General features: G+C 42.5%; 2 protein-coding genes across 2 annotated transcripts; one reads left to right on the forward strand and one right to left on the reverse strand.

Annotated features, from left to right (window-relative positions):
- Positions 1-192: 192 nt before the first annotated feature.
- LOC127225808 (BAG family molecular chaperone regulator 1) lies at positions 193-13,230 on the reverse strand. The gene is made up of 8 exons (XM_051189407.1): positions 12,989-13,230; positions 12,429-12,931; positions 11,056-11,184; positions 7,958-8,040; positions 5,778-5,891; positions 2,728-2,835; positions 919-981; positions 193-451 (listed from the first exon to the last, which is right to left on the reverse strand). The coding sequence occupies exons 1-8, from the start codon at positions 13,228-13,230 to the stop codon at positions 362-364; spliced, it is 1,332 nt and encodes a 443-aa protein (XP_051045364.1). The 3' UTR covers positions 193-361.
- On the forward strand, positions 13,218-27,513 carry LOC127225800 (charged multivesicular body protein 5-like). The gene is made up of 8 exons (XM_051189394.1): positions 13,218-13,386; positions 14,161-14,265; positions 15,240-15,286; positions 17,706-17,822; positions 18,355-18,427; positions 22,420-22,528; positions 24,162-24,274; positions 27,432-27,513. The coding sequence occupies exons 1-8, from the start codon at positions 13,318-13,320 to the stop codon at positions 27,480-27,482; spliced, it is 684 nt and encodes a 227-aa protein (XP_051045351.1). The 5' UTR covers positions 13,218-13,317; the 3' UTR covers positions 27,483-27,513.

Here is a 27,513-nt window from a genome sequence, read left to right on the forward strand (position 1 = left end):
CAAGATCATGAATCTGAAGATCAGGGTGTTCTACAAACCAGGAACTAATGAAATGAATGCCTTTTTCCCAGCCCAGAGAATACCTGAATGTCAAGAGCTAGTAACCATTGGGCAGGAAGGCCTTTCTCCTAAAAAGGCAGCTGCTGCACAGCACGACCATACAGACCCAGAATGAGAAAGCAGGAACTCTACTTCAGGTTGCAAAGACAGTACTTTTTCATTGAGAACCGATGGAGGAGTAGGGAAATTGACATTTGGCCAGCTGCCTCTGGCAGCCCTGGAAAACAAGCCGCTTCTGTTCCAGAGAGGGCAGAGTTGTGAAGCTGCTCTTCAGAACAGCCCAGCCACTCTCTTCGGCACTTCATTCAGCAAGGGCAAAGTTTGTAGACTGCAACCGCTCTGTCTCTTGGCAGATGTATTGCTCCACCGTGTCACATTCAGCTAGGAACACCTACAAGACAGACACAGGCAGTGAAATGCAAGGCCCTCCTAGGACAAGCCAACCACTGCCCATACAAGGTTCTTTATTCAGCCATTCTGGGGAACCTGTAGATTAGACTCTGAACAGGTTGTGAAGGATGGACATGGACTCCCAGCTTGAGGAGGGCAGGGATAGTGAAACATTAAGCCATGGTTTCTGACTATGCCCTAAGCCAATGACCTCTGAAAGGGAGCACTGAACACACCATTGGTCCTTACTGGAACTTTGCCAGCCCTATCTCCTCTCTGGTGAACTTGCCCAAACTGAATATATCAATAATCAGGGACAAGAATCCCCTTCTTGGGTCCATGCTAATAAATAAACAATAACAACAGACCATGCCTTTTAGCACAGTATCTGTTTTGAGCAGATACACACACACACCAACACACTAAATACATTACAGCCTATCATGTACTACCATATACCTCACTCACCTGAACCTTTTTTACCAAATTCTTCCTTTTTAGCCTGCTGTCTTTAAAATTTTCTGGTAGGACCTATGGAAGAAACAGTTTACACCAAACAATTGACATCTGTAGTGACAATGACAAGAGACATTAAAAGTCTACACAATACATCCACAGGTCACCAGTATAAGTAAGATGTGCACTTTCAGGCATCATTTCTCCTTGTCTGCATCCTATGTGGCTCCTTTCATGGCTCCTATTTCTATGAATGCTGCCTCCCTTGGCTGCAATGTCTGAATTGTAACCTGATCAGAAACACAGATTTTGCTTTTTCGCTGTGTCCTACATATGGATACTAATATGCCAGGAAAAGTACCTTCTGTTGTTTTTTTTTTTTTTTTTTTTGGGGGGGGGGGGGGGTGTTTGTTTAATTGGTTTTGAGACAGGTTTCTCTGTATATCCCTGGTTATCCTGGAACTCACGCTGTAGACTAGGCTGGCCTCGAACTCAAAGATGCACCTGCCTGACTCCCAAGTGCTGGGATTAAAGGCCTGTGCCACTATCACCTGGCTGTTTTGTTCTTTTTTTTTAACCCCTCAGTCACAACAGAATTCCAAGCCAGAGAAATTCACTCTCAAGAATGAAGCATCAAGTACCCTTACATTAATCTGTTAAAAAAAAAAAAAAAAAAAAAAAAAAAAAACCTGGGCCAGCAATTCAACAGCCTTCCAAGATCTGGCTGTGGTTGAAGAAATGTGGTGTAGAGGAAATGAGCTTCCTTAACCACGAGATCATAAACTTCTTGGGTTCCAGGTCCATTAGTGTGCGTGCGCACGCATGCACGCACGCGACACACACACACACACACACACACACACACACACACACACACACTCACCCACCATATATATTACAAAAGCCCCTGTGTTGGTAGGCTGTGAATGCCTACAGGTCAGAAACTCCACATATGTACCCATAACTTGCATACTATCCTAGTTTCCTCTCTATTACTATGAGAAAACACCCTGATCAGTTGGGGTAGAAACTTGAAGCAAAACACAGGGATGAATGCTACTTGCTGGCTTACACTTAGCTTTCTTTTTAAGGTTTATTTATTTAAATTTTATGGGTGTTTTGCCTACAGGTATATCTATATCATATGCATGCCTGATACCTGAAGAGGCCAGAAGAGGACACTAGATCCCCTGGAACTAGAGTTAAAGATGGTCGTGAGCCGGGTGTTGGTGGCACACACCTTTAATCCCAGCACTTGAGAGGCAGAGGCAGGTGGATCTCTGTGAGTTCGAGGCCAGCCTGGTCTACAGAGCTAGTTCAAGGACAGGCTCCAAAACAATACAGAGAAACCCTGCCTCAAAAATAAATAAATCAATCAATAAATAAAAATGGTTGTGAGCCACTATGTAGGTTCTGGGAATCAAATCCAGACTGTCTAGAAGAGCAACCAGTACTTTTAACCAATGAACCATCTCTCCAGCTCAAAGCTAGCTAGCTTTCTTACACAGCGCAGAACCACCTGTCGAGAGATGATGCAACCCATAATGGGCTATATCAATTACCAAAACAGCCTCACCCCCAATATGTGCCATAGACCACCCTAATCTTGGTAATCCCTCAGCTGAGAGGCACTTCTTAGGTTTCTCCAGGCTGTGTTGACAGTTAAAGCTAACTAGAACATATAGTACCTGGCACACAATAACAATAGTAGATACTTAACATCCCCAAGTAACAGATTTTCCCAGGCAATAGAAGCATAATACTGATAGACTGAAATGCTGTCATTAAAAACTAGTATCTCTAAGCTGAATATTTACTTACCATTGTGTCGATCTCCTCCAAGATCTTCATGAACTGTTCAATTGTGGCCTTTACTTTCCTATCAAGTTTGCAAAGAGCTTCTGCTTGAAATTCCTTAGCCAGAAAACCCTGTAAAGGAATAGGCACTGTTACAAGTGTTTCTTTTTAAAGATTTATTTATTTATCATGTATATAGTGTACTGCCTGAATGTATGCCTGCAGGCCAGAAGAGGGCACCAGATTTCATTACAGATGGCTGTGAGCCACCATGTGGTTGCTGGGAATTCAATTCAGGACCTCTGAAAGAGCAGCCAGTGCTCTTAACCTCTGAGACATCTCTCCAGCCATGCAAGTGTTTCTTGAGACTCGTGGAAAACCATGCCACTATACTGATGGAAGTGACCCAGAGTTTACCATTGCTGTAATAAGCCAGGCTGAATCTCAGACCTTCATACCTTGGGAAAATTAGAAATGCTGGCCTTTGCCAGTCTAAAGAATCCAGGCTGCAGACTGCTCTTTGTCTTATGGTCCACTGGGGCTCTGAATACCTCTCAAACCTAACTATAATGTAACCTTCAGTTACAAGTGTACACATGCACATAAAAGACAGACAGACATTAAGAGCATAGACTTAAATGCTGGGCATCATGTCTTAATATTTGGATATCAAAGGTTGACATGAGTTGCATTTGTCAAACACTTCCTGTTTGGTGGTTTGAATAGGAATAGCCCCCATCAGCTCTTATACTTGGATACACAGTTGTTAGGGAGTGGCACTACTTGACAGGGGTTAGGAGGTGTGGCCTTGTGGGAAGAAGTGTATTACTTAGCTTTGGGTTTTCAAATGCTCAAGCCAGGCCCAATTTCTCTCTCTCTTCCTGCTGCCTACAGATCCAGAAGTAGAACTCTCAGCTATTTCTCCAGCACTACATCTGTCTGCATGCTGCCATGCTTCCTGCCATGATAACAATGGACTAACCCTCTTAACTGCAAACCAGCCCCCAATTAAATGCTTTTCTTTTTATGAGTTGCCATGGTCATGGTGTCTCTTCACAACAATAGAACAGTGACTAAGGTACTCTGCCTTAGCTGGGCGGTGGTGGTGCATGCCTTTGATCCCAGCATTTGGGATGCAGAGACAGGCAGATCTCTGTGAGTTCAAGGTCAGCCTGTTCTACAGAGCTAGTTCCAGGATAGCTTGGGCTGTTACACAGAAAAATCCTGTCTCCAAAAATGATAAATAAATAAATAGATAGATATTCTGTGTTATTTTTATTTTTTGAGACAGAATGTCTTACTGAATCTAGAGTCACCCAATTTGGTTAGACTGCTTGGCAAAGACAGGAGGCTCCCTGCCTCCGAGCACAGGAGTTACTGAATGTGCCATCATGTCTACCTGGATGCTGGACCCCGGTCCTGGTGCTGTTGGCATGCATTACTGAGCTATATCCCCAACTCTGGCTTAAGATCTAAAACAAGTACTTAAACTTTCCATGTCTCACTGCTCTGAGATTATGGGATGCTGATGGGAAAATATATAGATGCTGACATAATTCACAGCACAAGTAGATCCATATCGTAACAGAGGGTGACTGTGTTCATTCTAGTTTTCTTTTGAGACAGGGTTTTATGAAGTATAAGCTGCTCTCTAACTCACTGCTTAGTCAATGCTGTCCTTGAACTCCTGATCTCCCACCTCCCTCCACCTCAGAGGAGCTGGGATTACAGGTGTGCAAAACAACACCTGGCTCAAGCAGCACTTGTTTTTATTAAACCACCTCTAAGCCTAATGATCAATTATCTGGTGGCTGATTTGAAAAGCAGGCATTTCTGAGGATGACTATCAAAACAGAGTGACAAATGCACATTTTACAACACATAGCAAGAAGTTCAAAAGTTATTCAGAAATTCAAACTCAGTCCTATCAAAACCAATCACAACTGTTCCAAAATGATTCATGTCTAAGGGCATTCAAAGAACATAATATGTAACAAAAAAATTATTAGGTAAAACAGAGAATAGAAACTAGATTAGGTAAACCATGATATGCAATAAACACAACCATTTTCAATGATACAAGAAAATGTTAAATTTTTCATCAATAGAAGAACAATTTACCAAATGTACATCATATTAAAATTTTTGATAATAAGATTAACATATTTTTCAGAGTAATAGTATCTCTGGATCACAAGTACACACTTGCACATCAAAAGCAGCAGTAAGAGCGGAGTTTAGGATGTGTCAGTTCTTGCTCTGAACTGAATCTTTATCTGAATGTACATTTAAAACTCTTGTATAAACACTACAAGTTATTGTCATTTCTTTTCTTCTTCTGTTGAGTTGTTAATTATTGCGGTAAATAAGGATCAGGATAAACAAATAAGCCGAATAGATGTTTATTCAGGGAGAAATAACTTACAACCTAGACAGATGAACACCAGGAAATTCAACCCGATCCTCTCCTGTCCGAGTCACGCCAGAAAGAGAGCGCCTTCCTGGCCCCCTCCGACCTCCTTCCTCAGGTCACCTCCGCCCATAGCTCCACCCCCCAATGGGCGTGGTCAGTGCTACAGAAGGACTACCTCACTACATTCTTCCTTTTATTTTGTTTGTGTTTGGAGACAGGGTTTCTCTGTATAGCTCTGGCTGTCCTGGAACTCACTCTGTAGACCAGGCTAGCCTCCAATTCAGAAATCTGCCTGCCTCTGCCTCTCAAGTGCTGGGATAAAAGATGTGGCCACCACTGCCCAGCATAAATCAATTTTATACATAAAGCACAAAACAGGACTAGAGAGATGGCTTAATGATTAAGAGCATATATTGGTCTTCTAGAACCCTGAGTTGTGTTCCCAGCATCTACATAGAGGCTCACAACTTCATGTAACTCCAGCTCTGGGAGAATTAGAAACCTCTGGCCTCTCTGGCCACCAGCACTCACATGCATGTACTCCCACACAGACACATACACATAATACATAATTTTAAAATGAAATAAATCTTTTTTTAAAAATCCAACCAGGTAACAATACCATACCAGTAAATTCATGGAATTCTTATAGATAAGTCACCTGCTGAATTCCAGAAAGCTCTTTATTCAACTCTTGCAGGCAGTTAGCTGTCTTCTCTACAGATACTTCCAAATCTTTCAGCTTCTTTAACTCTACCTCTTCCTCTGGATTGCTCTAAGAATCAAAGAGAGGTCAGTAACCACAAATGCCAGCTGCCTATGTCAGAAGAAACCCTGACAGCACTGGGCTAAGCCACTCACTGAGGAGGGCTCACCCAACTACTGATGCTTCTTGGAAAGCATGTCAAAGGGTTAGACAACACATTTCCTGTCTGTAAAGCTGAGTCCAGAGAACAGGAAGGTGTGTGCACCCTGATGGCCTGTATTCAGAGAACAGAGTCAGTCCAAGTGTCAGGTTCAGCCTCTGCCTTGGGCTGATCCCAACAGCTAGACTAGAGTGTAATCAAGGACTAGAGAGCACTCACTATTTCAGAGGGTCTGGGTTCAGTCCTCAGCATCCACAGGGTGATTTACAATCTTTTCTAACTCTAGTTCCAGAGAAGCCAGGCATGCACATAGTACACACACATACAAATGCATGCAAAAACACTCATATACATTAAATAGGTTAAACAAATCTTTAGAAAAGAAATAAAGTGTAAGAAAATTCAAGTGGATGCCACTAAGGAGTCCAGAATGTAAAGACAGGCAGAATTCAACTAGTCCTTGGTTTTGTTTTGAGACAAGATCTCCCTATCTAGTCTTGAATTCCTTCCTCCCACCTCAGTTTCCTAAATGTTGGGATTAGATGATATACTAGCATGCCCCCTCCCCATACCCTAGGCAGTGTCTCACTTTAGCCTAGGGTGGCCTCAAACTTACTAGGTAATGAGAGGATGATCTTGAACTCCCGATCCAGCTGTCTCTATCTTCCCCATGCTAGAACTACAGGCATGTACCACCATGTTTGGTTTATGCCTACTTAACTCTACTATTAAATATGATGGCAACAATGATAATACTTTTATTAAACATTACTTATATGTCAGCTTCTATGCTTAGCATGTTACCAGTGCTATTATGGTTTTTGGTTTTTGGGTTTTATTTTTTTGAAGCCCTACCACAATCTTAAGGAACTGTAACTACAGATAACCGAAACTGGGACTTAATGTAGGAAAAGCGACCTAAGATCCCAATGCCCAAAGGGCAACGTACTAGGATCCAGATGCGGCTCCCCGCTCTTAACCAGCTCCAACAGAAACTACGAGTGCTGCCTGGTGCCCACACTATTCTCCCCCAAACCTTCAGCAAGACTTTTAGAACATTCTTTCTCTCACCCACAGCTGGCAGCCGGGGCCAGCAGCTGCCTGCTTTGGTACATTCCCCTAAACTGTTCATTCTTCTCTGTGGCCACATCTCAAACCCAGTCCTCTGGAGGCTCCGGATTGAGATTCGACTCTCATTGCTTCCACTTAGCTCATCCCTGCCTTCAGTCTACTCAGCCCTCTCACTCTAAGAAAGAAACCTTCTGAAGTGCTGTAATGCTACTGTGTCACAATGCAGGGTTGGGCACAGTATCCATCACAGCAGGAGCCACAGACAGTCCTCACCTATCACCAACTCTTTTTTTTTTTTTTTTTGGCCCCTCAGTAGTTTTCTTATAGAATAAGGGTTTTCTTATAGAATTCAGTAAGGAGGGCAGTTAAAGGAAGGTAGATTCCTAAAACCTGAACAGGAGTTCTTGCATGTAGTGTCTATAGCTCTAACAAAAGCTCTCCTGAAAAACTACTTAAAGCCTGTTGCTGGCACATTTTAACTACACTGAAGATTCACCAAAGACAAAAGCCCTGCCACTGAGGCAGCACCATGGTTCCTAACGCCTAGAGTGAAAAGGCTGATCAACAGGATAGGAATGCACAAATAAAGCTACAACCAAACTGGTAATCTTATCAGACTAAGTTTAAGGAAGCATGTCACCAATGCTGAATCTGCGTAAACAATTTGGTCTTTTTTTTTTCCCCCTCAAGACAGGGTTTTTCTGTGTAACCCTGGCTGTCCTGAAACTCAGTATGTAGACCAGGCTGGCCTCAAATGCTGAGATCCACCTGCCTCTGCCTCCCAAGTGCTGGAATTAAAGGTGTGCACCAGTACCGACCAGCCAATTTGGTCTTCTATACAGAACCATGTATGAAAGACTTTGTCATTCAATTCTGAAGAATTTTGATGGAAAAAGCAATTTACCTTTTCCCCAATTAACATGACTCGGCAACCATTTTGTATTCCAAGTGCTGACAATGGTGTCTCCATTTCCTTCAGAGATTTTCCTGGAGAGAAAAAAAAAGGCATGCAGATTGTAACATCTGAAAATAGGCTTTGGCAAATGCACATGAAAAAGAGGTGGGAGTAAAGCCCCACCACTAGCTGTGAAGCCACTGGCATTTAATGGCTGTGGGAAAGAGACAATTTTCTTTAAGTGTGTGACCCCTGATAGGTCCACCTTCCTCTAGGGCAGGCCCCTATCCAAGAGTATTTGGGCAACACAAACTGGACTCAAAAGGGGGCAAGGGATGCAAGCAAGGAAATGAATGTGATCAAACACATTGTCTGAAAATTTCATGAAACTAGTTGGGCAGTGGTGGTGCACGCCTTTAATCCCAGCACTTGGGAGGCAGAGGCAAGTGGAACTCTGTGAGTTTGAGGCCAGCCTAGTCTACAGAGTGAGTTCCAAGACAGCCAAGGTTACAAAGAGAAACCCTGTCTCGAAAAACCCAAAAAAAGAAAAAAAGAAAAGAAAAAAAAAAAAATAGAAGAAAATTTCATATAAAACGAGTAAGATATTATTTAAAAGCAGAAGCACAAATCTAATCTAAAAGGGGGTCCTGAGAGATGGTTCAATGATTAAGAGCAGTGGCTACTCTTCTAGAGAACCCAGAAAACTGGGCTTTGAGGTGCACACCTACGCTGAGCAATCAGGGGGCAAAGGCAAGCAGATTTCTGTGAGTTCAAGTCTAGAATGGGCTGTAGACCAAGATCCAGGCCAGCACAAACTATATAATGAAACTTTGTCTCAAGAATAACTAAAACCAATCAAACAAAAAGTTTTATATTTGCTAACAAAAGGATGAATTGGAAAATTTTTTGAAAATGTCTTCATCTGATAGTGTCATTTCTAGATATTTATCCTAAACAAATAACTGGAAATATGCCTATATAATACTTATTAAAATTAACATTCAGGAACAAAGGATTAATATAATTCATATAGTAGATATACTGCTTTAAATTTTATTAGTTTTATATGTATAGCTATTCTGCCTGAATGTATGCTTGTGCATCATATGTGTGACTGGTGCCAGTGGAGGTGAGATCCCCTGGAACTGGAGTTATTGACTAGTTTAGAGCCTCTATGTGGATGCTGGGAATTGAACCTAGGTCCTTTGGAAGAAGAGACAATGCTCTTAACTGCAAAGCCATCTCTCCAGCCCCTAAAGGTTTTGTTTTAAGATTTATTTATTCTTAATTTATTTGTTTATTTTTTTTAAGGATTGATTTACTTATTTATTATGTATACAGTCTTCTGTCTGCATGTGCTCTTGCAGGCCAGCAGAGGGCACCAAATCTCATTAAAGGTGGTTGTGAGCAACCATGTGGTTTCTGGAAATTGAACTCAGGACCTCTGGAAGAGCAGCCAGTACTCTTAACCAAGGAGCCATCTCTCCAGCCCCCTTGTTTGTTTGTTTGTTTTAGATACAGTTTCTCTATATAACAGCTCTGGCTGTTCTGGAACTCATAGAGATCTAACTGTCTCTGTCTTCCGAGTGCTAGGATTAAAGCCATGCACCACCATGGCCTGGAGATTTAATTTTAATTTTATTTTGATTATGTGGATTTGTGTGAGTGTGCAGGTATGTGCATGTGACTGCAGATGGCATTTCTTTAGCCCTAACAGATAATTTCTGTGTAATAAAAGGTTTTGTAGTCATGAAAGCTCTCTTCTTCTCAGGATACTTCAATGGATGCTGGTAAACTCAATGTTATAACAAAGTAAATGTGGAGAGAGCGGGGAAAGGGGAGAAGGGGGAACTGTAGTTAGTGTGTAAAATAAAAAAAAAAAACCTTTTAAATAAATAAAACATATAAAAGAAAATGTAAACTACATGGATAGGGCTTAGTGGTAAGTTTCTACTGTCTTTATAATTCAGAAATTAAGTTATTTAAGGAGAAAAAGATATGGGGCATGGTTGTACATATCATATGGCCAGTTCCAAGATGGCTTGGGTTAGAAGAAACTATCACTCTCCTATGAAGAAAAAGGCAAAGTTTTATACTATGAAATATAAATAAAAATGCTTCCTTTTACTATAGCCAAAAATTATACTCCTGCCATAATGTTCATTATTAAATTCTTTACAATGACTGAAACCTAATGAGATAAATCTAGCCCTATCATGTTCCAAAATAACGGGTTCCTATGAGAGTGGGAAGGCAGAGGATAGGGGAGGGGTGGAGAAGAGCTTGTGCCTCAGAAATCAGCATCATCCGACACACTCTGCCCAGCGTGATGTCAAGTACTGGCAATAGCAGTACCTCTGCTGTCATACTAACAGAAACTGGACATTAGGCAACTAAGGTAACATTTACTTAATAGTAACTTCAATACCATCATGTAGAACATGTATTGGGGAAAGGATCTAGCATAGCCACAGAAGACTGTCCATATATTTCCTCAAAAAAAAAAAAAAAAAAAAAAAAAAAAAGTTGACATTTCTGTCATGTTACTCCAAACCTGACACTCATCCAGATGTTTGTGAAGTCTAGTATAGAGCAAGACCTTAATCAACATCTGTTGAATGAATGAAAGAAAACAGTTCTGGTTTGAAAACTGAAAGATGGGGGTTGGAGAGATTGCTCAGTGGTCAGGAGTATTTGTTACTCTTACAGAGCTCTGGTCAGGTCCCAGCACCCACATGGTGGCTCACAACCATCTGTAACTCCAGCTCCAAAGAAGCTGACATCCTCTGTTGCCCTTCATAAGCACTGCACAAACATGGTAGACATGTGTGCAGGCAAAATACCCATGCACACATACACACACAGAAAGCTGAAAGTCACCATTAGGTAGGACTAAGCAATTTAAAATCTGACCTTACCGGTGGTTGTGGCGCATGCCTTTAATCCCAGCACTCAGGAGGCCAGCCAGGACTACAGAGAGAGTTCCAGGCCAGCCAGGACTACATAAAGAAACCCTGTCTAAGAAATCCAAAATAAACGAACCAATAAATGAAATAAAATCTGTCCTTTGGCCATAACTACTCAAAAAATGAATGAGAAATACCAACCCTTAAATATGAGCTTCTGAAAAGGTAGTGGAACCCCTGTGGCCTCTTCGACAAGCTGAGCTAGGTCTTGGACAATTGGTTCGCTATGACCCTGCTGTGGGGTAACAAGAAGTTCATACCGCTCATTGCCTGGAGAGAAAGAACAGTATTTAATGAAGACAACTCTTTCACATAAACCTATAAATAAGCTGATGTTTTCATATGGAGCTGAGGATTGAATTTAGTGCCTTGGTCTTGCTGGGAAGCATTTTTTACTACTGAGCTGTGTTATGTCCCCACCTAGAGTCACACTTGCATTCAAGACACAGCTCTTATTCTACCTATTACAAAGCTTTCCTCTGGTGACCTTCTCAAAGACCTATTTCCTCTAACATTAAAAAAAAAAAAAACTATTTTAATGATAGCTGACATTTCATGCAAGCATATGTGATGAGTTGTGCAAGACTTGTTCCACACAGCATCTTAAAACCCCAGGACAACTCCATAAAGCAGGTATCAATTCAATTAAGACATGCTTCGGGAAACCTTCAACTGGCAGTCAGAATCTGCCCTTAAATCCAGCTGACTTCAAAGTGCATTTTCCATCACAAGCTGCCTGTATTCTGTGGTCTGACTGCCCTATTGTCTTTATGGCATCGGTCTCTCCCCTGATTCACCAGCAAGGGACTGTTTTCCTCATCTTTCTTACTTGGCACACCTAAGTGTGCTTAGTAAAGACAAATGAATTAACCCGTTTTTCAAAAGACAGGTGGCCAATTCTTTCTAAGTAGGTGGAGTGTAGGTCCAGCTTATTAGACCGCTCTCCCAATTGACCCAGCCATCTGTGCTTTACAGATCAGAAATCAGAGGCCTTAAAAAAGAGACAGCCATCACAAGGTCACTTAAATCATGGTTTCCAGATAGCAAAGTATATGGGTCTTTTCTAATTAATTGGTACTAAGGAAATCTCACGGATTCAACTTTCTTCTGTACTTTCCAGTGTTTGGGTCTGTGTTAATTTCACCAAATATCCAGAAAGCAACTCTTGGACACCCCCACCCACTGAACATGCGATTCTGTGACATCCAATACAGAAAGAACTCAGAAAGTGATGATCAGCCCAAACCATATACCAAGTTCAAACTCGCTATACAAGTTCTACACACAAAATGTCCAAATACAAGACTGACACAAAGTCCTATATTTATTGGCGGCACACACTCAACTACGCTTCCAAAATAGAGGATCTAACAAATACCTAGGGACAAAACACACTGGCCACACGGAAAGATGTCCTGACACCAGGCCAAAAACCATCCCCATGGACATGACCAAGAACCCATGCCTAACCTACAGATGCCAACCCGACCCCTGGAGCCCACTCTGGTGCTCACTGTGGGTGACGGTCACAGTGAGCCCGGGGGTTTCCATATCCTCCGTCTGAACCATCTCCTCAGTCTGGGCCATGCTTTCGGTCTGGGTCACCTCTTCGGCCACGGTCACCTCCTCGGTCTGGGTCGCCTCCTCGATCTTGGTCACCTCCTCCAACTGGGTCACCTCCTTGGTTCCGGCCACTTTCTTGCTGCGGGTCACTTTCTTACCCCTGGTCAACTCTCTGCTGTGAGCCACCTTCTCGCTCTGAGTAGAGCGGGGACGGACTTTCTTCTTCACCCGCGGCCTGCAAGCGCCGGCGGCGGCGCCCCTGGTGGATCGGTCATACCCGCTGGCTGCACTGCGGACAGATGAACGCTGAGAGGGAGGCGAGCCGCGCTCGGCCCGGGACTCCGACTGGCGCGGCTCCCAGCCTGGCCGAGAGGCGCGCAGCCGGGGTCCCAGCGGCTCCTGGTTCCCTCGCGGTCTCCGAGGGCCGCTGTGATCCGCCAGGCCCGCGTTTGTTCACCGCCCAGCGGTGGCTGACGAGCTCGCAGACTTGCAACCCCGCCCTACTACTCACCGTCTCCGCCCCATCTGCTCGCCACGCCCTCGGAACTGACCCCGCTCCAGGCCCCGCCCTATCCGCCCAGACGCGTCTAGACCCCACCCACTCCGCGGAGGCACCGCCCCTTCCCTCCCTAAGCCCCGCCTCCAGAAGTCTTTCTGCCTCTCCCAGAGCTCCGCGCTCCTTCTCCGGAAGGAGGAGCTGAAAACCCGGAAAAAGGATCGGGAAACTCCAACGAGCACTTTGCGCTTGCGCATGGGGGGGCCGGAAACTGAAACCGGAGCGACTACGCTTCCGTTTCTGGTTTTCCCTCCAGTGTTTGGGTTTCTTCGCCGCCGGTCAAGATGAACCGATTCTTCGGAAAAGCGAAACCCAAGGCTCCGCCGCCTAGCTTGACTGACTGCATTGGGACGGTGGGCATTTGACTTTGTATACCTAGACTCAACTCCGACTGGACATCCCGAATCCTACTCCACCCCGTTCCTGGTTCGGGCCCATCAAACCTCAGTCTTGTCCATCCCCACCCCTTTCATCCCTGTTTTCCATGCCATTCCTGACCCCACCCACAAGCCAGAGACACTCTAACCCTTACTGCACTTAAAACCCTTCCTGACGCCCACTGCGCCCCATCCTCTCTTTTCTTGCTTTGGTCCTCACATTCCACACCCTTCCCTACCTTGGTTCATACACCCCACTCCGTCTAACCTGGTCTTTTACCAATTAATTTTTCATTCCTTTTCCCTCGCCCACGTCAGGTTTATCATGTTTGTACCTTAGTCCTGGATCTGAGTAGCACAAAAATCTGAATCTTGATCCCTCCAAATTAAGCCAGATTTCGGAAATGGCATTAGATCTCATCGTAGTCTGTGTCCACTGGCTCATTCCATATACTTTTATGTTGAGTTCCCAAACTGACTAGTCTCCCACTTGGGAAATCTCAACCAACCCAGTGATTCCCAAATTGTTTTTCTCAAGGCAGAGCTGCTAATGAGAATCTGGGACATGGGAGAGAGTTTAGGAAAGCCTTTCAATGATTCTGGCTGGTATCCCCACCCTTGAGTAAACCACTGTTTTCCACTCTTTGCTATATCCTTTTGTTTTCTTCATCTGCATTCCTTGCTTCTCCTGTCCCTTTCTGTATAAATATATTTTGATAATTACCACTACATTTGACTTTTTCCTCCAAGGTGGATAGCAGGGCAGAATCCATTGACAAAAAAATTTCCCGGTTGGATGCTGAGCTAGTGAAATATAAGGATCAAATCAAGAAGATGAGAGAGGGCCCTGCCAAGGTAAGATTGGTGTCAACTGTTGTAGGATGAACTGTGTAGGAATGGAAAAAAATACACAATCTGGTAAGGATAAAATACGTGTGAGGATGTATTCTTCGGGGAAGAGAGAGTGCATGCAGCCAGATACAAGAGGGAAGCTGGGGTTAATGTGGTAGATGGAAGGTGCTGACCCCATGTCCTGAAGCAAAATGGGAATTAATTAGTATGCTCTACTGAAAAGCCCCCATTCTGGAGAGGAGGTTTTTGTTGTGCTCAGAATCTGGTTGTGGTCAGGCTGGGATAGATAGAATACAATGGTAGGCTGGGGAAAAGTACAGAATTCGCATGTAAGACCAGTGTTCTAATACTATCACTGAGTAGACTATGGATATATAGCTATCTTTTCCCCCCAACTCCATAACATATTAACAGTGGGAACTAGTGCATTACTCAGCCTCAATTTTTCTCATGTGTTAAGTGAAAATAATGTGTACATTGTAGTGTGAGGATTAAATAACAAGTCACCTAAATGGCACTATGTCTACAATATAGTGGTGTTTGATAAATTTACATGAAGAACCAACAGAGAAGGGAAACAAGGGTTCATGTAGAGCTTCTCAGCTTCTAAAATGGAGAGATTGGTGGGGTTGTTGTAAACTGTTTCTAACATGAGGACATGATAGAGGTTGAACATGTTGTGTTTATATTGAAGGCAACTGGGTGTAACACTGTGGGCATCATTGGGGCTGGAAAGTGGAAATAAAATACATCAGGAAAAGGGGGAGTGGTTCAGGATCCTGAGATGTGGGTTGCAAAGGGTGCCGAGGCTTACCAACTGACAGAGTTACCTGTGCTTGGAGGTGAAGCATAGACTCAAGAAGCCTCTGTGTCTACCTTTTAAAAGAAGCACATAGGTATATGAGTTTTAGCATATGGAAGACTTCTTTTTGCCATATGTGTTCCCCCTTTTTTATTAAGTCTGTTTTTCTCCTCAGAACATGGTCAAACAGAAAGCCCTGAGGGTTTTAAAGCAAAAGCGAATGTAAGTCATGTGGGTCATCTCCTTTCTAAGAACAGTTTAAGCCAAAAGCAAAAACATCCTCATTCTTTCTGGGTTTCCATATCATTTTCTAAGTACTCTTGATATTATTGCAAATTTCCATAAACTTCTGTTACTTAATGTTACCAACTTAAGTTTAGGTAGCCATGTGGTGTTAGTGACTATTATTGTGGCTGGCCAGATCTGTATGGTTTGGTTTTTTTCCCATTGTTTAGTATGATCTTGTTTGGTTTTGTTTATAAAGTTAGGGGTGCTGAGTATTTGTTCTCTCTCACCACAATAGTTTGTTTTCAGTTTCTGTGTCCCAGTGTTGTGCAAAAACCCAGTTACTATCTGGTGCTCACCCCCTGTGGACTGCTGAGCCTGTGAGATCATCCATGGAGTTGTAGAAGCTAGGTATAATCAGCTTGTAGGAAAATTGTTGACAGCTTTGTTCTTTTTTTTGTTTTGTTTTGTTTTTTTGTTTTTTGTTTTTCAAGACAGGGTTTCTCTGTATTTCTAGCTCTGTAGACCAGGCTGGCCTCCAACTCACAAAGATCCACCTGCCTCTGCCTTCCAAGTGCACCACCAATGCCCAGCTTGCTTTGTTCCAATTTTAAAATTACTTTGTAATATATCAGATGCTGTCTTTCCTTTTTTTTTTTATTTTATTTTATTAAATCACATTGGAAAAATTAACAATACCTACAACAACCAAGATGTATTACAACTATTGCTTTCTCAGTGGCAATTGGTTTTATTTATTTTTAAAAATTATTTATTTTTACTTGCATTGGTATTTTTCAGGTATGTATGTCTGTGTGAGGGTGTCAGACTGGTAGTTACAGACAGTTGTTAACTGTCTTGTGGATGCTGGGAATTGAACCCCAGGTCCTCTGAAAGAGCAGTCAGTGCTCTTAACCACTGAGCCATCTCTCTGGATCAGCAATTGGTTATAAAGTATTATGTTTTTCTTATAGAAGAAAAACAATTTTGGCTTCAATGGCCTAGGCCTATATTCCTATCACTTGGGAGGTAGGGGAAGAAGGACCAGGAGCCTACACACCTTGGCTACATAGAGAAATCAAGGCTAGCCTTGGCTACATACAACCCAATTTCAAATTAAGTCAATAAATAGCTAAGCATAGTGGCACACACCTATAAACCTTGTACTTGGTGTATGAAGTCAAGAATAGCAGGGGTTCAAAGCTACCCTTGGCTAGTAAATTCTAGGCCCTTGTGGGCTGTATGAGTCCCTGCTTCAAAAATGAAAAATAAATATTTTTTTTAAAAACTATAAATTTATTGCACAAACTTGGAAAATAAGCAAACAGAAGAAAATTTATCTAGATTCTTAGGAAACTGAAATTATAATGTATCTTTCATATAAGCTATTCTTTTCTACTTAAAACTATACCTTTTCTTTCCTGTTTCTGTTTTTAGAGACAGGGTCTTGCTATATATCAAGATTGGCCTCCAGTTCCAATCCCCTGACTCAGCCTCCCAAGTACTGAGATTATAACCATGTGCCACTGTGCCTAACTTAATAGACTCATCTGCCACTGCCTGGATCATGAACTACATATTTTTCTTCTGCTAGTTAGATGGTTTCCAACTGTTATGTGAAAATGTGGTGACATAAAAGTTTTTAACATAATATTATAATTTGATAGAAAACTTTAAAAGAGTATCAGACATTTCAAGTATCAGTATTTCTAGTATCAGACATCTGACTTTAAGTCAGATATATAACTTAATTATGAATACTGGGTTACTAAAATGTCCTTAAGTACACTTTTGAGTCTACCTAAAAAATGAATATATGTATGAAGAACCTTTAAAAAAATAGTTTTAGCTTTTAACCCAAGAGTTCCACTTCTTGGGAAATAGTTAGAAAAATATAAATAAGATATAATAAGATACAGCATAGGCCAGGAGTGGTGGCACACATTTACATTACTAACATTTGGGAAGCTGAAACAAGAAGGTCACTACAAGTTTGAGGCTAGCCTAGACTACAAGACCTTTTTCAAGAAATAGAAAAAAGAAGCAGATACACTATGTTTTTAAGTGGAAATAGTTAAAACTCAAATACATGCAAGGGAAAATGATTTGGAGGGATTTTGTAAGAGTGGGTATTTTTTTTGTGTTTTGTTTTGTTAGAGACTGTTTCTCTGTGTAGCCTTGGCTGTCCTGGAACTCACTCTGCAGACTAGGCTGGCCTCAAACTCAGAGATTCACCTGCCTCTGCCTCCCGAGTGCTGGGATTAAAGGCATGAGCCACCACGGCTCAGCTAAGAGTGGGTAGTTTTTAAATGGTTTGGTTTGGTTTCTTTGTTTGGAGAAAATCTTATTTAATGTTAATGCTACATCCTTCCTTCTTTCTGTCTCACATTTCTAATTCTCACTTGACTCCAAAAAGGTATGAGCAGCAACGAGACAACCTTGCCCAGCAGTCCTTTAACATGGAGCAGGCTAATTACACCATTCAGTCACTGAAGGACACCAAGACCACGGTATGCCCACAGCATCCTGATTTGTTTGTTGTTTGTTTTGTTTTTTGAGATAGGGTTTCTTGTGTAGTCCTTGCTGTCCTGAACTCATTCTTTGTATCGGGCTGGCCTCAAACTCAAAAGATTTGCCTGTTTCTGCTTCCCAAGTGCTAGGATTAAAGACCTATGCTACCACATCTCTGATCTCCATTTTAATTTTCAAATTTGATATGCTTTCCTATGGTTTTTTAAAAGATGGTTAGCAAATATAACTTTATGTGTTTGTATGTTTTGCCTGCATGTTTGTCAGAGTACCTTGTGTGCCTAGTATCAGAGGAAATCAGAAGGGAGCTTCAGATCCCCTGAATCTGTAGTTACAGATGGTTGTGAGCGTGGCTGCTGGGAATCAAACCCAGGTCCTCTGCAAGAGCAACCAATGCTCGGTCATCACTGAGCCACCTGTCTAGCACAAACATGACTTCTAATGTAGAATGGTGGCTTAGCATATGTGAGGGTCTGAGTTCAAATCCTCAGCACTTCAAAATAAAACAAGTATGGTATTCTTCTACCTCCTTTTAGGGTTGATGCCATGAAATTGGGAGTGAAGGAAATGAAGAGGGCGTACAAGCAAGTAAAAATTGACCAGATTGAGGTGAGCTGTCTCTCTGCTACAAGACATGACTTGTTACTGCAAGGTTGAGAATAAATGCGTGTTGAGAAATGCACAGAAAAGTGATGAAATCCTGGTACTGTTGTGTGCTAATGTAGTGACTTCAGGAAAGGGAAGGATGTCAAAGGCCTCATTTTCCTCGTTCCTAATACAGAGATCCCAGTATCATACCTAGTTATTATGCAGGTGGAATACGTGAGCTGTCTTCAAGTATTGTACACACACACATGAAAGCATACACATATGCACAAAAGATCTTGGGACAAAGCCCAGGCTGACTTTGAACCTGTGGCCTCTTGCTTTAGCCTTGAATGCTAAAAATAGAGCACATACAACAGGTCTTAAATGAGGACATATAGGTAATTGGTTTATACAGTTTCTGGCTGACTTAGTCCTCTTCTAGTATTTCTAGTAGTTTTCTTTACATTTTGGTAATAAATTGCTGTCTTTTTGAATTTAGCATTTCCATTAGGGTCTAGGATTTGGTCAGGAAGGCAAGGCCTGTGGGCCTGACTGCTCAGTCTGCTGTCAGGTGAGCATCCCGCATGGCAGGCAGAGGTAGTGGAAGTGAGGAGTGGCCTACCAGTGGAAAAAGACCCCTTCCTATATGTAAGAAGAATCTCTATGAGTTTGAGGCCAGCCTGGTCTACACAGGGAGTTCCAGGACAGCTGGGGCTACATAGAGAGGCTCTGTCTCAAAACAAAAACGTATTTTTGTTCTATTTATTTATTTATTTATTTATTTATTTATTTTGGTTTTCTGAGACTGTTTCTCTGTGGCTTTGGAGGCTGTCCTGGGACTAGCTCTTGAAGACCAGACTGGTCTCAACTCACAGAGATCTTCCTACCTCTGCCTCCCCAGTGCTGGGGGGATCCAAGGAGGAGGCCATCACCAGCTGGCTGTACTTTTTAAGGGGTGTGGGTGGATGGGTAGTTTTTGTGCACATGGGTGCAATTCCTATGGAGGCCAGAAGAGGGCAACAGATCCCAGGAGCTGGAGGTATAGCTGCCATCTGTGTCTCTCCTACCTACCCCAGCTCCCTTAAGTCTTTTTGTCTTTTTGTTTCCCAGAACATTGGGCACCTTTGCTTTTTAGATTAGTGCTTCTGTTTATGTTACTTTTGTTTATGCAGTATTGAATTTAAAGGTAGATTAATCTATTTGTGGTGACTTTTCTTTTTTCTTTCTGTGTCTATCCTAGACTGTATAAATAGAAACCCTGTCCATAGACTCTATAGTGGTTGCAGGCCTGTAGTTTGACGACTACATCAAAACACTTGTGAAAATACAAGTGGCATCTTCCATATAGATAGGTTCTCTAGATTAACTAAGGAAGCCACCTCAAGGTAAACAAGCCCGTGATAAGGGTCAAGGAGGATAGTTCTGTGTGTTGACTGAGATAAACAAGCTCAAGATAGGAGTCTAGGAGAGCCTTGTGGTCCGGCCTGTGGTAGTGCAGAGGTCAACAGGCTATTACCCACCTCTGCCCCCAGCCTTCTGGGCTGAAAACATGTTATACAGCTCTCCTTATGAAGAGACAACCCTGCACGTTTAACACTCCTGGTTTCCCTAGTGCCTATCTGAGAGTACAAGGACCTAAGTGCCTCCTACAGGAAATTCTGGTGCTGGAGTGGATACCTGCTAAACAGTGGCCTCTGTCCCCTCTGCATATGAAGATATACTGATATTTGGCCTCCTTTTTTCCCCTTTTTTGGTGGTGGTGTTATTGCAGATTAAACATGGAGCCATGTGCATACTTTACCTCTTTTTTCCACTTCCTAAAATTTATTTAGTTTTTAGACGGAGTGTCACTAGTTGCCCAGGCTGGCCTTATCTAAGTACTAAGTGTTTTACATACATCATTGCAATAAATCTTACAGTGGCCATAAAAATATGGTTCTTACTGGATCCCATTTTTTTTTTTTAAAAAAAGATTTACTTTTATTTACTGTGTTATGAATGTTTTGTCTGCATGTTTGTATGTTCCCTGTGTGCATGCCTGGTACCTTTGCAGGCCAGAAGAGGCATCAGATCTGGAACTAGAGTTACAGATGGTTGTGAGCTGTCAGGCGGGTTGTGGGAGTGGGGACCCAGGTCCTCTGGAAGAGTAGCAAGTGCTCTTAACTGCTGAAACATTTCTCCAGCTTTCCTTCTTTTTATAAAGACTTAAATTATGTGTATGCATATGTGTCTGAGGAGGGGTTTATGCAAGTAAGTGCAGTTGTCCTTAGAGGCCAGAAGAAGACATCATGATCCCTGGAGTTAAGAGTTATTGCCTCCCCACTTGGGTGCTGGGAACCAAGCCTCAGGTCCTTGGAAGAACAGTATGTAGTCTTAACCGTGAGTCATCTCTGTAGCCCAATAACCCATTTTTAAATGAGGAAAACAGGGCTGAGGGTAGAGCTAAGTAGTAGAAAGCACTTGCCAATCATGATCAAGACTCTGGGTTCCATCCCCCAGTATTGGGGAGGGTGAAGGAAAACTTAATTTTTTTTTTTTTTTTAAGATTTTTAAAAATTTTTATTTTATGTGCACTAATGTTTGCCTGCATGTATCTCTGTTTACCATCTGCCCACAGGGGCCAGAAGAGGACTTCAGATCCCTTGGTACTGGAATTACAAACTGTTATGAGCCATGATGTGTGTACTGGGAATCAAATGCTGGTCATTTAGGAAAGCAACCCACTAGTGCTGTTAACCACTGAGCTGTCTCCAGCCCCAGAAAGGCTTAGATATTCTCACCAAGCAGTACAAGATTTGTGTTAGAGTGTTTGCTCAGGGTACACAGGTCCCGTTCACTCCAGTACCACCATCATCAAATAAAATCCATTTCTAAGTACTAGGAAAAAAAGAAAAGTGAAAGCCAGAAGTTGGGCTGGGTAGCATATACCTAACCACAGAACTGGGGAAGTAGATAGGGTCCGGAGAATGAGGAATTTAAGGTCATCCTTAGTTACAAAGTGTATTTAAGGTCAAACTGGGCCACATGAGATTCTGTCTCAAAAAGAAAAAGAAATAAAAAAGACCTTCAGGAGTCCTTTGGAGCATCTGCTCGGTTGACTGAAGCCAGTTTCTAGTTATGGAGAACTGATTATATAGTCAGCATTTTTTAAATTTCTCATTTTGGGCCAGCGAGATGGCTCAGCAGGTGAGATGGCCTGAGTTCAACCTTGAGACCCACATGATGAAAGGAGAGAACCAACTCCCACAAGTTGCCCTGACTTCTACTTGCGCACTAATGATACATGTGCCAATATACATGCATATACACACAAACACACATGTATATGAATAAGTAGATATAAGTTAAAAATTAAATTTTAGTTCTCACGTCTAAGTAAAAACCTTGTCACAGAAACCCATTTGGGGGCATTACCTGATCTGCTGCAGAGATCTATTGTTTACTTCTCAATAAAACTTGCTTCCTTGAACTTAAAAAAAAAAAAAAAAAAAAAAAAAATGGGGATTAGCAGAAAGAAGAGTCTAGAAATGGGGCCACAGGTGTCATGTCAGCTGAGAAGGTTAAACAAAAGCCCCTAAAACAGCCAAGAACCAGGCCAAGGAGATGGGCAAGGAAGGCTTTCAGGCAGAAACAAAAAGAAGGGCAGAAGAAACTCAGGAGAGAGAAGCCAAGGCCAAGAGGAATTCAGAAATCTGGCAAAAAGTGGGCTGTTCCTTGTATCTAAGATGATGGTGACCCTTCTCCAGTCCTTCCTGTTTAAACACCTGGTTTCCCTGCTGTGACGTCTTTGCCACCTATACCTAGAATGAAATGAAAACAAAATCATACAGTGGCTCATTATCTCTAGCTGTCATTCAGCTATACCCAGCCATTAAAGGGAACCGAGTCTGAAGTCCCACCAGAGCCTGCTGTCCCACCTTTGTTGTATTCTGAATTCTATGTCACCTTGAATTAAACCAACCAATTTAAAAGGCTAAAAGAAGAAAGAAAACCCGTCATATGTATTTCTATAGGATTTACAAGACCAGCTGGAAGATATGATGGAAGATGCAAATGAAATCCAGGAAGCACTGAGTCGAAGCTACGGCACTCCAGAGTTAGATGAGGATGACCTGGAGGCAGGTGAGTGCTGTGTGATGCTCAGTGACTGCACAGTCAGTCTGTGACCTGGAGGCAGGTGAGTGCTGTGTAATGCTCAAATGACTGCACAGTCTGTAAGGAGCAGCTACCTGGACCTTTAGCCAAGTGCTAGTTAAAATTCTATCAGGATGCAGACCACATAGTGGCACACACCTTAATCCCAGCACCACAGAGGCATTTACAAGAAGATCCCTGTGAGTTTGAAGACAACCTGGTTTACAGAGTGAGTTCCAGGACAGCCAGAGCTGTTACACAAAGAAACCCTGTCTCACAAAACCAAAAAAAGAGAGACAGAGTTCCAGGACACTCTGGGCTATGGAGAGAGCCCTTGCCTCAAACAAACAACAAAAAATAAACAGTTCCTATCAGGATGCCCTGGGAGTTGGCTTATGGCACAGTCTTCTGTCAGCCTGTGAGGCAGCAGTGGAGTAACTGCTAAGGAGAGGCTGAGCAAAGGCTCAGTGTGCTCAGTCTGTGTATAGATTCAGCATTAAGAAAACAAATGTGAGTCCTGCATCTTTTTTTTTTTTTTTTAATTTTATTACATTATTTATTGAGAGAGTACACATAGGTGTCCTGGCTGTGCTTATGACCTGTAGGAGTCAGGTTTTCTACCATGTGGGTCCCAGGGATTAAAGTCAGGTCATTGGACTACACAGCAGGTTCCTTTATCCATTCAGCTCTTTCACCAGCCTGGTTCCTGCATTTATAAAACCCCACCGCCAGTGAGAGAAATATAAACTGCCTGCTTGGATTCTTTTGTTTTGTTTTTTTGGTTTTTGAGAAAGGGTTTCTCTGTATACCCTTGGCTGTCCTGGAACTCGCTCTGTAGACCAGTCTGGCCTTGAACTCACAGAGATCCGCCTGCCTCTGCCTCCCTAATGAATGCTGGGATTAAAGGTGTGTGCTACCACTGCTAGGATCCTTAATTGTAAGCACACACATGATTGGGAAGAAGTGTGAGATGCCATTGAAAGCACAGACAGAGCAGAGACTAACCTAATAATGGTAGAGGACAATCAGGAGACCTGTAGGGTGAGGAGGGGACTGCCATGAGAAAATGCAAAGGTCAGTGAGTGGGCTTGGAGACAAAAATAAAACCCATTGCTCTAGTCACATAAGTGATGAGGGCTGCTAGCAGATCCAGAGTGAAATGGACCATTTATGGGATGTGGAAGAAGAGGGGCCTGTCAAGATGGTTGTCAGTTCCTAGCATGGTCGAACCAACCCATGCTGGATTTTCTGTGCCACTCTGGAGCACTTTGCCTTTCTCCTTCCTTCCCTCCTTGTTCATTTCTAGTTCTTGATCTTTATTTTTTCCCCTCCTTTCCCTTTGCATAGTAGTTGCTCATTACAAATCACTGAGCTAACTTTTTGACGAAAGGCCAGTTTTCTCTTCACATTTGTTGTTTTGGTTTTTTGTTGTTGTTGTTGTTTTTCAAGTCATGGTTTGTCTGTGTAACAGCTCTGGATGTCCTGGTACCTTAGACAAGACTAGCCTCGAATTTACTGAGATCTGCCTGCCTTTGCCGCCCAGAGAATGTAATTAAAGGTGTGCACCACCATGTCTGGCTTCTCTTCACGTTTTTCTATAATGTAGCCTGTTTAATTTCAGAGTTGGATGCACTGGGCGATGAGCTTCTGGCTGATGAAGATAGTTCCTACTTAGACGAAGCAGCATCTGCACCTGCAATTCCAGAAGGTGTTCCCACTGACACAAAAAACAAGGTATTGTTTTCCCTTAAGGTGTATGTTTAGGTTACTGCCTATATTTTAAACAATCCCACCAATAACTATTGTGTCCACAGAGTAGGACTCTCTTTTAAGATTTACTTATTTTCTGAGTTTTGCCTGCATGTATGAATATATACTTTGTATTTCCAAGCAACATATTAAAGGTATTCTTTATATTCACCAATCTGGAAATCTAAAATATAGTCTTAAGTTTAACAGCCCTGATCATTATTTTAATAACGTTTAAAGGTCTGGTTTTCCCACATTCGGTAACTAATAAGCTGCATAAATAATGTCAATGAGGAGCTAGGTGGTAGTGATGTACTCCTTTAATACCAGCACTCAGGTAGAAGCAAGCAGATTTCTGAATTTGAGGCCAGCCTGATCTACAAAGTGAGTTCTAGGACAGCCTGTAGGCATGAATAAGGGAGTCCACGAAATCACAAATAAAAGAATATCAAATATTTATTGGGAACACTCACAAGGAGAGCAGATGAGGTCTTCTGCCCTGGGGGTGCAGGAAGCTGCAATCAGATCTCCCACCACCACCCAAAAACAGAGCATGTCTCTTCTCTCCCTTATCAGTTCATAGGTAGCACCTGAGATCATGCCTTAATGGGCTGGTACCCCAAAGGCTATTGGCAGTTTCCACAAGAGCCGGGGCTACACAGAGAAACCCTGTCTTGAAAAAACAAACAAAAAGGCACTGCGGCTGACCAGTGATTTGGTTTGGTTTGGTTTTCCTGTAATTGGGGGTCTTATACCTGCTGAATAAACACTCTTCTACTAGAGCTATATCTTCTTTTGAGACAGGGTCTCATTAGCTTGTACAGGCTGGCATTGAACTGTCAGGCCCCTGCCATTAGGCCAACAGTCTTTATACAGTGTCATTTTATATAATAAATGTAATCACCCTATAAAACTAGCATTAGGTGCTATTTACAGGGTTACCACTTACTTAGAATGCATTGTTGATGAAGGCATGAGCCTTGCTTAGTGGAAGTATTGGTGTGTGTATGTGTGTTTCTGTGAATTTGTCTTAGGGCCTCACACATGTTAGGCAAGGACATTATACGGAGTCATATTCCTGGCCGCTGTTGTGTTTTTGTTTTGTTTAAATTAGAGAGCCCATAATGGGCTGGCCCTTCCCAGCTGGGTTCAATTCCCAGCATCTTCGTGGTGACTCACAACCATTTATAACTTCAGTTCCAGGTCATCCAGTGCCCTCTTCTGACCTTTACAGACACAAGACATTGTGCATAGATATACATATGGGCAAAACTCATACACATCAAATAAATAAATATTGAGGAGGGGGGGAAAGAGTCCCACTTCAGACACACTAGTTAATTATTGGGTTATTTAAACCATGAAGTAAAATTAAGTATAAACTTTATTAATAAATAAGGCTAGGAATGTAGTTCAATTGACAGAGTGCTTACCTAGCATGTACAAAGCCCTGGATATGATCCCCAGGTATGCAGCCACAGGCCTGTAACCCAGCACTGGGGAGATAGAGAAGGAATATTAGAAGTTCAAGGCCACCATTGGCTACAGAGTGAGTTGGAAGCCAACCTGAGATATATGATGACCGTGTTTTGGGGTGGGAGGAAAACCTTAATATTAGAAAGATCCTAGTCCAACAAAGGAAGAGAATCAGGATTTCTGACACTGTGATAGATCACTTAGCTATTTTGAGTTTTTCTATTCTTTGCATATGTGGAGTATCTTATGTGATAATGATTGTTGTTTAGAGCAATCTTGGTCTTTTACGTGATAAAACCCTATCTTAACATATAATTGTCATTGTAAACAGAGTACTTCACTGTTTGTAAAATTTCACTCCCTCTTAGGTGATGTTCTAGGGTAATGTGCTATTTGCCATGGATATTTATAGCCCTGGTTTTATCTGATCTCCCCTAAACATACTGAGTACTCACAGTACAGATGACTGAATGTTTGAGTGGGGTCCAGTTCTAATCTGCCTCTATTCATTATGTAATTCTGAGCAAATTAGAAATTAATTTATTCTCCCTTGTCTTAAGGTTACTATTGCAATAATGAAACACCATGACCAAAAGCAAGGTGGGGAAGAAAGTGTTATTTGACTTCACTGAAGGAAGTTAGGGCAAGAATTCTTAACGGGGTAGGAACCTGAAGGGAAGAGCTGACACACAGTGCTGCTTACTGGCTTGCACCCCATGGTTTGCTCAACCTGCTTTCTTGTGGCACCCAGGACCCCCAGCCCAGGGATGACACTGCCCATAATGGGCTGGCCCCTCCCAGCTCAATCACTAATAAGAAATGCCCAACATACTTGCCTACAGCCCCATTTTATGGAGGGATTCTTTTCTTAATTGAGGTTCATCATGTCAAGTTGACCAACTAGCCAGCACAGCTCTGAACATTCCTTCCCTGGCTGTAAAATGTGAGGGGCAACAGATGGGGGCAGATAATTTTGTAGGTCCTTGTGAATGTGCTTCTCCTTGTACCCTGCCTCCCTTCCTGGAGTTCAGAGTGCCTCTCTGGCTTCTTCAAAGTCCCAGGTGCACAAGTTGCTTTAAATAATTATTTAAGTATCTGCTATTTAGTAATTATGCTGAAGCTATTTTTGTGAGCACTAGTATAGCTTGCCTTTTCCGTTTCCTGGTAACAAGTCCCTGAAGCATCTGTGGTATTTGAACACAGGCCCTCACACAGTGGGGGCGCACATTCTTCCACTGTGCTTTGTCTCCAGCTCTTCCCATTTGTAGACACTGTGAAGAGGAAACCCTTAACTGACATGGGCTGATGAGTAGCAATGCATGGCATAGGAGCTACTGTCCACCTGAGATACTCCCCTCAAGGATTCGCCAGTCTGTAAAGATACTGACCCATTGAAAGATGAGAGTGCAAATAATGTATTTAGAGGCAAGAGCTCCTTCACTCTCCCCCTTGGCCCTCTTCTATGTTCTCTCCCTCTGTTTCCACCCTGCAGAGAACCGCCTCCATTAACCCTTTTACTTCTCTGCCTGACTCATCAAGCCCCTTTGCCTTTCATGAAAACGCTCCTTTTCACCTTCTGAGTGGGATTTTCATTCTGATTGGTTAAACACTTGGACATGACTTCTGGTTACTAAGAGCAGCACTGACCCTCACTTTCTTCTCACAGGATGGAGTGCTGGTGGATGAATTTGGACTCCCACAGATTCCAGCTTCCTAGACTTTCAGCATTCCAGCATACACAGTGTAAA

The sequence above is a fragment of the Phodopus roborovskii genome, unplaced genomic scaffold (genome assembly GCF_943737965.1).
Source record: "Phodopus roborovskii unplaced genomic scaffold, PHOROB, whole genome shotgun sequence".
Lineage (NCBI taxonomy): Eukaryota > Metazoa > Chordata > Mammalia > Rodentia > Cricetidae > Phodopus > Phodopus roborovskii.